This window comes from Pogona vitticeps, chromosome 13 (assembly GCF_051106095.1).
Source record: "Pogona vitticeps strain Pit_001003342236 chromosome 13, PviZW2.1, whole genome shotgun sequence".
Classification (NCBI taxonomy): domain Eukaryota; kingdom Metazoa; phylum Chordata; class Lepidosauria; order Squamata; family Agamidae; genus Pogona; species Pogona vitticeps.
The window spans coordinates 16020113-16033687 of record NC_135795.1 but is presented as its reverse complement, the minus strand read 5'-3'; the positions used below and the strand labels follow the sequence as shown (position 1 = coordinate 16033687).

The 13575-nt window shown below is 47.8% G+C and overlaps 1 protein-coding gene across 2 annotated transcripts in view; it reads right to left on the bottom strand.

Annotated features, from left to right (window-relative positions):
- RADIL (Rap associating with DIL domain) overlaps positions 1–13575 on the bottom strand; it is an 80632-nt gene that overhangs the window by 8676 nt on the left and 58381 nt on the right. For both annotated transcript variants that reach the window (XM_072982411.2, XM_078381268.1), the window contains exons 5-8: positions 13242–13279; positions 7489–7649; positions 5582–5694; positions 239–476 (exon numbers count right to left, since the gene is read on the bottom strand). In XM_072982411.2, the coding sequence (XP_072838512.2) occupies positions 239–476; positions 5582–5694; positions 7489–7649; positions 13242–13279 (550 nt within the window). The remainder of the gene's footprint in view (positions 1–238; positions 477–5581; positions 5695–7488; positions 7650–13241; positions 13280–13575) is intronic.

Here is a 13575-nt window from a genome sequence, read left to right as displayed (position 1 = left end):
AGTGCGAGGTAAAGCCCTCCCAGTGCCCTTTGGTATAAGACACAGCATTTCCATTTTTTTGAGAAATGAGTTTTTCCAGCCAGGCTAATGTAGGAAAGACGGTGGTCCTTGGGAAGAAGGATTAAAAAGCCAAGGAGGCCTTCTCCACTGAGCCACAGGTCGGAGGAGCAGTTTGCCACCGGAAGGGCTGCTGACCCCAGGCCGCCCTATGCCACCGCCCTCCGGACTGCCCACGCACCTTTTTCCATCAGCTGGTTGAAAAGCAAGGTGTTGGAGAAGAAGAACAGGTAGGCGAACATCTGGGAAGCGATTTCTTGGTGGACCTCGTACTGGCGGAGGAGGTCCCGGCTGGCTTGGTAGATCAGCACCACTTTGCGGATCTCCTCCGGCAGCGGGGGGGACGAGAGCCAGCCCTCCCGCCCTTCGCTCTGGAACGGGTTGCATTCCAACAGGGGAGGCAAAGACACATACAGAGACTGGAAAGTGCAGAAGAGAGAGAGAGAGAGAGAGATGTCAGGGTTCCCTTATTTTCTCATCCCATGTATAGTACAGGAGGTTCCCCTTCTTGGCCTGAAAGCTGGAAAGAGCCCCTTTCTGGGATTCATTGAGGATCCATTTCTTTATTCGATCTCTACGTCGCCTGCCTGGCTACAAGGCCACTCTGGGCAGTTCACAAGTCTTAAGAACCAGAATGGACACTTGAAATAAATTTAGAACATAATAGCAGTAAAAAAAAAATCTAAGAATGAAAAACCAGCATAAAAATAAAAAGACAAGTTGGTGAAATGGATAGCTTAAGTGCTTGATAGGACCTCTGCACTCGAATGACGTAATATCTGGGAAAGCCGGTCTTGTTTTTGTGTGTGTGTGTGTGTGTGTGTGTGTGTGTGTGTGTGTTGGAACCCACTTATAGTCACCCTGAGAAGGTTTTCAAGGTAAAGGAGGTATTTAAGGAGTGCTTTTACCCCTTCTATTCCCCTAGTGAGTTTCCATGGCTGAGCGGGGATTTGAACCCTGTACTCCACCGCCCTAGCCTGGCACTCCATTCCCGACACAAGCACACCAGCGATCCTGGGATCATAACCACCTCTTTAATGCTGCAATGCAGGGGCTTGGGAGGAGCCCTTAGGAATACCGGCATGCCCGATCATTGGCAGAGGAAGAGAAGAGGGAGGCAGGAAAGACCCAGAAACAGCTGAGAAAAGAGTGGGGGGGGAGGGGAACACCCCAAGGCCGCTTCCCAGGCAGGAGGCCCCAATCCTGCCATGAGCCCTGGGGGCGCAAGTCAGAGTCACTGCAAGCGTGATCGCTTTCTCCAGATGCCAAGGGTCTCCACCCTTCAGGGAATAAATGCTCTTTCTTTCCCCCGACACACTGCATGCACTGTCTGAGTTTTCTCGAAGCAAGTGGTCCTCTTTATTTATTTATTTATTTATTTTAATTTTTTTAGGCAAGGGACGCAAGGCAACATGTCAAGAAACATGACACCCACGTCCCTCTGCAACAGAGATTAGAGGGTCAGGCCGAGCACCCACAGAGCACTTGTAACAAGAAAAGACGGTTTGTTTCTTTGAACCCAAAGTCGGCTCAGTTGGCACTCGGCAGAGGGGCCTCCTTTTGTTTTGCAGCTGGTCCACTGGGAGAGAGCACAGCTTTCTTTGATGTCTCGGGCACCTAGCACTGGAAGATGTGCGTGCCTGGAGGGAAAAGGCTGCCAGGGGTTGAAAAATGAATTTGCATTTGCTTTAATGTATGACCTAATCCGATGGTTCTCAACTTTGGGTCCCCAGTTGGTCTTGGACTAAAACTCCCGGAAGCTTTCTCTGTGAGCTGTGCTGGCCAGGATTTCTGGGAGTTGTAGTCCAAGAACATCGGGGGGGGGGAGCCCAAGGATGGGAACCACTGATCTAACCCAGAGAGAGAAGAAAAGAGAGAGAAGTCAAGAGAGAGCTGGAGAGGTCCCCTCACACAAGGACCTTTAGTGGTTTTGGCTGCAGAGCGAGAGGTTGGGGAGTTCAATTCCCCACTATGCCTCCCGGGAGAAGAGCCAGCCTAGGTAGCCTTGGGTCCAGCTGCACAGTCCCAAGGCTGCCCCCTAGAGGAAGGGAAGGGTAGAACACTTCTGACTATTCTCTACCTGGAAAACCCTGGAAAGGGTCTCCAGAAGTTGGAATTGACTTGACGGCAAGCAATTATTATTCTTAAGGCCTGTTTTAGGGGTTGAGATCAGAGCCCTAACAAGGAATTTGTTTGGTTAAGCTTGGGTCTCATGACAGCAGTCACAGGCAGGGAAAGAACGGAAGAACGAGGAGGAACGGCCTGGATCCGGGCCCACGGCAGCCATATTGATTCCACCCTACTGAGCTACCTGTTATGTGTTTCTACTCCCTGGGGATGAATGGCTTTCCTTCCAGCAGCAAAGCGACCACTTGGGGGGGGGTTGCCTATTTCAAGAGAGAAATATTTGCACCCTCTACATTTTGGCACCCGGGGTCAAAGCCACCGTCTCCCCATTCTCTAGGAATGACTCCGATGAAGCGTCCTTTTATTAGACAGAGGAAGTGACCCACTTTTGCTTGCCAAAATCTTGGAAAGCTTACAGCAAAAATGAGGCAAGGGAACGAGATCTACTGTGCAAAGCGCGCACACACACCCCGCTAGGCACAATTTGCATTTTGGAGCAATTGTATTCTTTTGATTTTGGGAGGGCTTTCTGGGGTCTGTGGTGGTCGAAGAGGCTTAAGGAAGCCACTTTGGCCCTCCCGGGAAGTTATATTTATTTATTATTATTTATTTATGTATTTATTTATTTATTTGTTTATTTGTTTAGTGCATTCACGGCTGACTTAGTGCAAAACACTATTCAGGGCAGTTTATAGCAACTTCCTAGATCAGTGATGATGATGATGATGATGGGTGATTTGATCCAACCACCCAGGAGTAAGCGTCTCAGATAATTATGGGATGCCTTCTGTTTGGCAAGTTCCACACGGCACCGGCCCAGCCGCTGTTCAGCCCAAAAGGGGCTACTTCGTCCCTTGAAACGAGAAATTGTTTTCGACGGAGTCTCACATCACCCGGGCGCTGGTGCGCCGGCCGATGCGCTGGCCAGCTCCTTCCCCTTTGTGTTTTTCTATTCTTAGCCCCTCAAAGTGCTCTTCCCGAAATGCATGGCCGCTTTCTCAAGACCTCACAAAGACGGCCCCGGATTCGAAGAGCGCTGTCTCTTGTCCCCGGGCAACGGGGTCCATCGCAAGGAGCTTTTATCTCCCCGACTCCTGTCACAAGAACTACCTAGAGGATGTTTCTGCGTCTTTGAATGACGTGATGCTCAGGTGGAAGGGGCAGCCTGCTTTTCAGCCCAACCTGTGTGGTGTTTCACTAGGATTCAAGGGAACTGCGTTTTAATCCCCCCCACTGGGTCATACAAACTTCATCTGTGGGTGTGTGAAACTGGGAAAACCACTTCAAATATATGACTTGCCTTGAAAGCCCTATCATCATCATCATCATCCTCAAGTGCCATCAAGTCAATTCTGATTTATGATGATCCTCTGCAGGGTTTTCTAGAGTTTTTCAGGTAGAGAAGACTCAGAAGTCATTTCCCCTTCCCTTCCTCTAGGGGGAGCCCTGGGACTGTGCAGCTGGCCCAAGGCCACCCAGGCTGGCTTTTCTCCCAGGAGGCACAACGAGGAATTCGAACTCCAAACTTCTGGTTCCACAGCCAGATAGCTAAAATCTGGACCTTCCCAGCCAGCTGAAAGCCTGAACAGAGTGACAGCCACACCCCAAACGCAACCGTTCTCCCTCTTTATATCGGCCTCCTGAGTAGCAGATAAAGGCTGGCAACATTTTGTTAGAATAAAAGCAAAAGCAGCTATCTACCTGCAAAGCAAAGCTGCTAAAATATTGTAAATAAACTTTTTTCTGCATTTAACCTTCCCTGGATTTTTCAAATGAACGCCTCGTGCCTCCCTGCAATGGCTGCCTGCAAAACGTCATGAGCCCCAAAACACATCTGTGGGGGTGCTCTGAGTTTCCGTGTCCCTTCCTCCCCCCTTCTGACAGCTTTGTCACCGCTGGTGACAGTTGCTCTGGCCATGCGCAGCTGCCTGCACGCATGGTGCAATGCTGGCGGAGCAAAGCTGCCATTGCAATGACTTTGTGTGTGTGTGTGTGTGTGTGTGTGTGTGCGTGTGCGTGCGTGTGCACAAAGGATGGCTTCCTCATGCATGGTGCAGCCATCTGTGCAAGCCAGCTCAAGCCTAGTGACGCAGTCATTTATCTTCTCTGCCCCAATCTGCCTCTCTCTCTTCACTGGCGCTGCTGGAGCAGTCAAATGAACCAGCAGAATCCTCGACTAGACCACCGAAGGCAGAGATCGTATTTCCAAACTTTCTCCAAGTCCCTGCAGGTAGAGAGGGTGCAGCCATTTTCCCCTGACATGCTAGCTTATTCAATGCAGGGTAGCGGATGCCGATTGGAGTGCTGTAACTCCCTGGCACCTTCCAGGATGCAAAAGAAGTCTGTGGCTTCGACAGCCTCCCTGAAGGTAGGCTTTCTGCACCTCCCTAGAGTGAAGGTGGCACCTGATGAGAAAAATCTCACCCGAGGATGAGGCTTATGGGGCGTTGTGAGAAATAAAATGCACACGGGACAATGCACAGGTTGCAAAATGCAAGCGGCTGAAATGCACACAGATGCATTCTACCTGCTAAGGCAGAAGGCACAGCCAGGAAAGACACACAAAGATGTGCCCATATTTCTGTGTGAAACACTTTCGACAAAGTCTCGCAATCCTGCCGGAGAAGGACAGGAGGAAAATATAGCCGAGATGTGGAAAATAAAACACAGTGAAATTGAGATGGAGGGGCTGCCGCAGCAGCCTTAATGGCCATTCTGTGCAGACCTAAGTGAGAAAAATCTGGGCTTTCACTGCCTCCGTCCAAGAGCCATCTACGAAGCAACGTCGTTATTCTGCTGGACAGGGTTTGATTCCACATTCAGCCCAGTGACTTCGAGGGTATTGCTCTCAGAGCCATAGCTTTGCAATTCCAGCCTCCAAGGCTTGGTCGTCCTATCAATTAAACTGGGTCACGTGAGACTGTCAAACACGGGTGGAGTAGAGGAGAATGAGGAGATACTCTTTCATTTGTGTGGCTTTACCGGTGTGTTTCCATGTCCGAATGGGGATTTGAACCCAGGTCTCCTAGTCTGGTTTTGTATCCTGTACAGAGCACAAGCTGACAAGTATACCGGTACAGCAGCCGGAGAACACACCAAGGATTGTGTAACCTCAGACCACAGGTCAGAGCTGCCATTTAAAGAAATTTCCCCTACATATTAAAAAACAAAGAAACCCGCAGCTGGAAAACTAGCATCACAAGGAGATATACCTTCTTCCTGATGTGCTTGTTTTCTACTTATAATGCAAAGAGGAAAGGCTTTTGGGGGGTTGCATGAGGGAACCTTCAAAATAGGTAACCGTCACCTATGGTCTCCTCGGGTAATGGGTTTTGGTTCATTCTCCGGACTTCGCCACACACCCAACCTCCTCAGCCTCTGTAGTGAAAATACGCACCTTGGAGATGTAGTAGACACACTGTTGAAAAGTGTACATGATAACTTCCTCAAGAACTGTCATGGCTTCCTCGCTGGCCGTGATTGTCAGGGAAAAAAGAGATTCCTTCGAACCTAAAAAGAGGGGAAAGAAAATGTCACGCCAGAGCCCCAGATTGTGGTGTGGGAGCTGAGGATTTGTTTCTCCGCAGATTTATTATTTTAGTTATTTACCTCTTTCTCTCCCACCGAAAAAAAAAGGTTCCCACGTCAGCCCACCAGCAGACTGACTCAAAAGCCCATTACAGTGGTGCCCCACATGACGATGATAATCTGTTCTATCAAAATCGCTGTACAGCAAAATCGTCGTCATGCAAAAAAAACCCCAAACCATTGGAATGCATTGAAAACTGGTTAATGCGTTCCAGTGGGGAAAATTCCTGATCGTCCAGCAAAGATCCTCCATAGGGCAACCATTTTGTGAGCGCCAATCAGCTGTTTTTAATGCCTGTCTTCCGAAACAAGGGTTGGATAACAGCATGAGGCCATTTTAGAAACCTGACAATCAGCTGGGAAAATCGTCATCCAGTGAAAAAAACGGTCCCCAAAGCAGGGACCTAATCATCGTTAATTTAAAAAAACCCATAGGAACCATCGTTTTGCGATCACTATAGCGATCGCAAAAAAGTCATCGTCAAGTGATTTTGTCGTCATGTGGGGTCGTCGTCATGCGGGGCACCACTGTATTCTGGAAGACTCTGTGTCCCTTCCTGAGCCGCTAGCTTTCAACAAGCAGGGGAGAGGGTTGCAGAGGAAAAAAAGGGAGGCGTATCTCCTGCTCCCTCCCCTTCCCTTGGAAAAAAATATATTTTGGACTACCGTTCCCATAAGCCCCGCCAGCTTAGCTAGACACTAGCGAGGTCTGCCTGATCAATGCTCGGAGCTGTAGTTTGAAAAAGCTAACTTTCTCACAGTCTGCAAAATTATTGTATCATTTTGCTTTGTGCTTCCGGGAGAGGGGGGTACCCTTGAAAGCAAGCGTGGGATTTCTCGGCTGCTCTTCCTCAACCCTGTTTTGACCTTCTCCGCTTGCGCTATCAGCTTGGGAATGGAGATTGGAGATCGGGAGGAATCTGGGCAATGTATTCTCGGAGGCTTTCACGGCCGGGATCCGATGGTGCTTGTAGGTTTTTCGGGCTGTTTGGCCGTGTTCTGGACAATGTCCAAAACCCCTCGGGTTTTCGCCTTCTCTTTTCCCAAGATGGGACAGGAGGACGGGTTAGGGGGGAGCAGAGGCCAGGAAGAGCGAGTGGGGGAAGATGAGACGGAGCTGCACGATGGAGGATGTAGTCAGTCTTAATCCATTGAGTTATCAGCCCCCCTCTGCGCTGGAAGCTCTCGTGATTTTGAGAAGGAGGATTATTTCCCTTCTCAAGAGGCAACAGTTTGCTATCAAGATTTGGGTTTTCCACTGACATTAGCAAGCATTTGTAAAAAAAAAAAAATCATATATTAACAGCACGGCTGCACAACCCAAAAAGTATTTTGGATGGTGTATGTAATGGGACAGAGGTTGTTTGAGGCTCAGTGGAAATGTGTGTCCGCATAATCCTCACCCCTGCCAGTTGCAAATTGGCTTCCTTTTGTTCGAGAATCATTTGGAAGGCCCTAAACACTGGCTTTGCAAGTCTAATTGCTCAGGCGTGACGTTTGGAAGGAGCTCGGTCCCTGGAGGGAAAACCTGCTACGATCCGCTTCGAACTGCAAAGCTGGTATCTTTGTGTCATTTGACCCAATGCATAACATGAAAGTGGATAAAATCCAATTCTTCTCCAGCGCACGGTTTGAAGGAGACTTTCGATACCCCGACCACAGAGCAGCCCCTCTTTCCAACCTCCCACCCGATGGGCCGGTGTCCAAATCTCTTACCTTTGATGTCCAGATCCTCCTCCATATTTTGGATGTAAACGGGGGATTTCTGCTGGACGAAGTAGAGGATTTCGATGGAGTTCGACATCCAGAAGAGGATGTGCTGGAGATCCGGCAAGAGGTCCGTGATGGTGAAGCGGGAAAGGGAGGCGGGATCCTGGCTGACGAAGCAAGGGAAGAGTTAGAAGGGATCCCAGCCAAGCCAAAGACCTACCTCCTTGCACTGAACCCTCTGTAGGATCATGGCCCCTCCGTCTGCTCCATAACAAGGAATGGACTCCGTGGGATATTTTGAAAGTCATAATACAGTGGTGCCTCACTTAACGAGGATAATCCGTTCCAGCGAAATCGCTGTACAGCGAAATCCTCGTTAAGCAAAATAAAAAATTCCATTGAAATGCATTGAAAACCCGTTCAATGCGTTCCAATGGGCTGAAAACTCACTGTCCAGCGAAGATCCTCCATGGGGCGGCCATTTTCGGTGCCTGTAGAGTGAGGAATCAGTCCAAAAACACAGCGGGGAGCCATTTTACACAGTGGGCGGCTATTCTGAAGCCGCCGATCAGCTGTTTTAAAATCATCGTAATGCGAAGAATCGGTTCCTGAAGCAGGGAACTGATCGTCGCAAAGTAAAATTTGCTTATTAAAACATCGTTTTGCGATCACAAAAGCGATTGCAAAACAGTAATCGTATAGTGGTTTCGTCATTTAACGAAGCAATCATTAAGCGAGGCACCACTGTAATAGATATTCCATCTGTGGGTCACATGTGAAAAGGTTTTTTTTCCTTTGGGGTTCCTGGTCTCTCTCTCATGCTCAAATGTGTCATGCACACACACACACAGTCCAGATCCAGATCCCTGGATCAGAACCCTACTCTTTACATACACTGGCATTGAAGTCCAATGTCAGTCATCTCGATAGCACTATAGCAAGGATTACAGGACAAAAATTTCAGACTCCGACTCCTGAATCCCCAGACAGTAGGGCCAACAGCCCTGCCAGCTAGGGATTTCTCAGCGCTGTCATTCAAAAAAAAAAGTTACTTTTTCCAGGCTAGGCTCTACGGCTAAGGTGTGGCCACTGGGAACAACGCATTAGCTCACCCTGCGTTTTCTCTCTCTGCAGTGTATTCTGTCAGGCTGGCCATCAAAAAGTGCTAAAAGTGACTCATTCGGATCTGGAGGGAGTAGGGAAACCCCATTCGGGAGCTTTTCTCTAACACTACACCACACTGCTTCTACCTGGAAGCTTTAAAGAAAGAAATGAAAGGAAGATCTTTCTCTCTCCATCCATCTTGCATTGATAAATATGTATCTGTCAGTATTCTACACCATCCCACTCAGTGTATGCAACAGCTCTTCTTAAAACAAAGACTGTCCTAGTTCACCCATGTTTTTTTTTTCCTTTCTTACCTGTCCTAAAATGTTTTTTTTTTCTTTTTCTGGAGGGGGAAAAGACATCAGAAGAACAACCCAAAGCTCTTTGCTTTAACCAGTCTCCTTTGACTGTGCCTATGCTACCCTCTGCTCTGCTCTGTCTTCTGGGAGAATGCCATCAGAAATGTTTAGAGGAAAGAGAGAGAGAGAGAGAGCAGCCGAAAGATAACGGCACCTCTACAAGTGTATTTTACAGACGCTGCTCAAACACGATAAGGAGGCACAAGCAAGAAACCGAGGAAGAAAACCGTACGGATTTTTCATGACTGGGGATCTTGAAAGAGATTTCCAACTGGGCGGCCCAATGGGACGGCATTCTTGCCTTCCGCTCAACTCTTGAGAAGTTGGACGGAGACGTGCGGATGGAATCTCCACTCTTGGATGGAGAAGGGTTGAAGGAGAAAAGGTTGGCCGATTTCCTAGATGTCTGAAATGGCTGGAGAAATGCCTGGAATCGTTGCAAGGACCTCTCATAGCGCAAGGAGGAGACGAGGAAATGAGTCAGAAAGACTTGAAGGGGCATCTCCTTCAACAGATCTCCACCTAGACCTGAAGGTCATCTACTGTATGAGTCTCCCCACTCTGGATGTCCCCACCAAACGAGTGAGCACGGCCTTTTCAATGCTGGCACCGACTCAGAGGATTTCCTTCCCGGAGCAGTCCTCCGTATCTCTCTCTCAAACTGCAGAGCAGCGGGTTTCCCCCGTGCCATTTGCTCAGTCGAAATCCGGCCAGATCCGGACACAGACCTTGGAAATAATACTTTAGATTTTACCGGCTAACATTAAAATCCCAATTTTGTACGTTAACTGGAGGAAGGCATTTTGTTTTTGAAAAATCGTATTCTGGAAGCAACATCAGACGTGTGGAAAAGATCCCATTACAGACATTGTTTCTGAGGTGCATAGATTGGTTTGTCCTCCTGTTAATGCAGAAGGAACGGTTTCAGTGTCACTGCGTCAAATCAAACGCGTTCTTTCCGAGTTCTGTAAAATGTGAGCGGAAATGCAGTCCAGGGTAGATGACTCAAATTGCCCGGGGGGGGGGGTTTACAGAGTGGTCTTTTGGTCAGCAGATGAAGCTCTTCTTATGGTGCCTGATGGGGCTGGCCCTACCGTTCGCTTGAGTGGGGCAGCTACCTCTGGAAAAAGATGGTAAGAAGGAGAGCAATGGTAGCACCCATCAGCTCTTCCTCAAACTCCCCCCCAACTTTTCCACTTTCTTGTAGGACAGAATTGCATGTGTCACACAGCCTTGTCCACCACTTCCTCAACGGATCCTAAATTGCTCCGAGACATGGTAGAAAGCAGGTGGTCCCAGGGCCGGTTCTTCCCTTCGTGGGACAGGAGGGGCGTGCAAACACCCTTGTCCTCAGAGGGCAAAACACCATGGGTCTGCCCTATTTCTAGGCATCTACTCTTCTGGTTTTAAACCTGTTTGGGTGTCCTGAGAACTTCACAAGGCTGCCATCCTCTACTTTAAAAAAAGACTTTGCTTTTACAGAGTTTTTCCAGATGGAGGGCTCCGGGCACTGTCAACTGAAGGTCACTTGGCAGCAATGCCAATTTTTCCTCCATTAGAGATTATTTTTGTGGGAAGGGGGGAAAAACCCCCAAACGAAGAGAACTCAGTGTTGAGATGCTGATATGAAAATGTACTAAACATTAATGTTGTATAGTTAAACGTAAAATGGCTTATTTTTATCTGAGTCACTGTACGGATTGTATTCAGGTGTGGGTATCGAGGATTAAGACTTAATGTTGTACGGCTGTGTCCGTGATGAAACTTGGTACAACAGAAAATGAAGTCATGTATTTTCTGGCCGGTCACAGAACTGTACGCGGGTCATGTGTAAAATGAATGTCTCTATCTGCTGTAAGTCAGATCACTTTTTCCTATGCTGTGTGTGGCTTCTTGTCATGTCATTCTGCCACAGGAATGTCTATTCTCTATGTATATATGTAAATAGACTTAAATTGTTGGTTTTACTCTCTCAATGTCATAGTGTCATAAGTATCTCTGCTGATCAATATCTCCTTACTCTGCTGATATTGTGAGAATACACGTGGAAGAGAACATGGTACTATGTTGTAGGAAAGAAGGATTACAAGTGAAATACAACATTTCCTGGAATGTTTAGGGGAGAAATGGCCTTTCTGGATTACAATCCACAGAATTCCAGGAATCTCATTGCAAAAATGGAATTGGTTGTTGTAGGTTTTTCAGGCTGTCTGGCCATGTTCTTGAGGTTTTTATTCCTAACGTTTCGGCAGTCTCTGTGGCCGGCATCTTCAGAGGTCAGGAGTCAGAACTCTAAGGACAGACAAAGTTCTAACTCCTGTCCTCTGAAGATGCCGGCCACAGAGACTGGCAAAACATTAAGAATGAAAAACCTCAAGAACATGGCCAGCCAGCCTGAAAAACCTACCACCACCGTTGGATTCCGGCCACGAAAGCCTTCGAGAATACAAAAATGGAATTATTTCAAGCTGTAGTCTGGACCCATGGAAAACACTTCAACGGAGACACAGCTACTGAAGGACAAAGGGTGTGATCACAGAGGGAAACAGATCAAAATTTGGACCCCTTGTGGAACGGTCCAGTGAAATCTATTTCCCAGCGATCACATGACGCACGAGGAAATGTGGTCCAAGAATGAATTTTTTTTTTTAAGTCTAGCTGGAGGGTTTCTACTTTTGGACCAAATCCCCGGTAACCGGCAGGATTGATTTAAACGAGATCACTCTCATTCAAGCAACCCTTTCTCATAGGATAAGTCGCGTTTCTTTTCAGCCATCCAATCGCACCTAAAATCTCCTCTGAAGGCAACCCTTTTATGGCTGTTTTAAGCCATTTTGGATTTTTACACTTGTTGGCTTTAACCGTTACGATGTCCCCAGGCACCTCCAGCTATGAGTCAGTAGCAAAGGAAAGAATTCCCCAACACAGCTGTGCGATGTCCAGGCACAGCAGGAAAGGGCGGATGGAAAATTCTGGGGAATGGAATCAAGAGACGTTGGTACAGTAACTCAGCCGAGCTGCTTTGAGATCCAAATTCACGCAGGCACAGATCCTACAAAATTCTGGGGGGCTGATTTCTACATAGACATGCAAACGTTTACGTCGCAGGTGTAACTTCCCCAAAAGTGGGTGGGCGTGAAACAAGCAAGCGAAATGGGACGTATTCTCCCAAGATTCTTTGGGGTTCGACACAAAATGAGGGGTCTGAAAAAAAGCCCCCCCCCCCCCAATTCTGAAAAGACAATAACAGAGAATTCGAAAACCTTCATGTCAGAGACAAGCCGGCTGGTCTCTTCTGCCCTGTCAGAAATGAACACAGTCGCTGTACTCTCTGTTTACACTCTACGTGGACGGCTGTCTCTCTAGTCCAGAGCTAAATTGGGTAACATGTTTACTCTTGTGGCAATCGAGTTCCCACATTACTTATATGTCTGCAGAGGTCTACCTTTCAGCCCTCTGTCACCGCTAGGAAAACACTGGAGACTCCCGGCTCCCATCGTCCTTCACCCTCAGCAACACTGCCTGCCTAGAAGCGACATTACTCTCCCTGGGGCAGGAATTTTCCAGTTGGAAAGGAGCCACAAAAAGGGGGCCAAACCTGCCTTCTGACCAACAAGCCTCTTTCGGTCATGGGGGTACACAACGGTACCTCAGAAGATGACCCAGGGAGGGAGTTCTGTCTCTCAGGTAACCAGGCCTTAAGTCATTTTGGGTTTATGGCAGAATGGGCAAATCTCATGCCCATTGATGGCTTTGGAAGGCTGCATGTGTTCCTATGTTGTGCCCACTTCCAAAAGCTTTTTTTAAAAATCCATAAAATGAGAGACACCCCCTCTTTCTTTCAATCGTCCAATTAAAAAATGATAATAAAGTTTGTGGGGAGAGGTGTAGGCTGGCTAAGGGCCATAAAATATGGCCCATAAAATATGCTTCCTGCACACAGGATTAAAAAAAAAAATAAGTGAGCAATGAGTGGTGGGATATTGGGGGGCAAATTTTGGCCCTTGGTGTGCAAGACCAGGCCACACTTTGGACACCTTTTTTTTTACCAGTAAGCACCAGGATCTTTATTCGGGCCCAGCAGCAGACTGGAAGAATGTTCAATAGAAGAGGTATCCGCTTGTTCTTAAAAACATGCACCCCAAAGTGGTCCGGATAATATATTCTTTGCACCAGCTGCAGTTTCTAAACAGTCTTCAAGGGCAGCCCCAGGTAGAATTTCTGGGCAGTAATCTAATCAGAACAGGATGCCACATTTGAGTGGGGGGGGGAAGTAAGATGCGGAAGACTTACTGTTGGGACTGCTTCTCAGCAAGCTCGTTTGTTTTCTCCTAGGATCAATAAACAAGCAAGCAAAAAGGGGCAGTAAATACACAAGGAAGGAAAAAGGCATAAATTTACACATTTGAAAATATTAAATAACCCCATCACCACCGCCCCAGAAATATGCGTTTCCAAGGTGTACTATTAGACCTGGCCACTAGAGGGAACCAGAGACTATGCTATATATGCATAGGGTTTACATATCGATGGGTTTTTGGCATCTCCAGGGGTTCTTAGAGGCGATCCCCTGCAGAGATCGCTGCCCTGCTTTATCAGGTGCTGGAGACGGGTGTGGAAATTGACG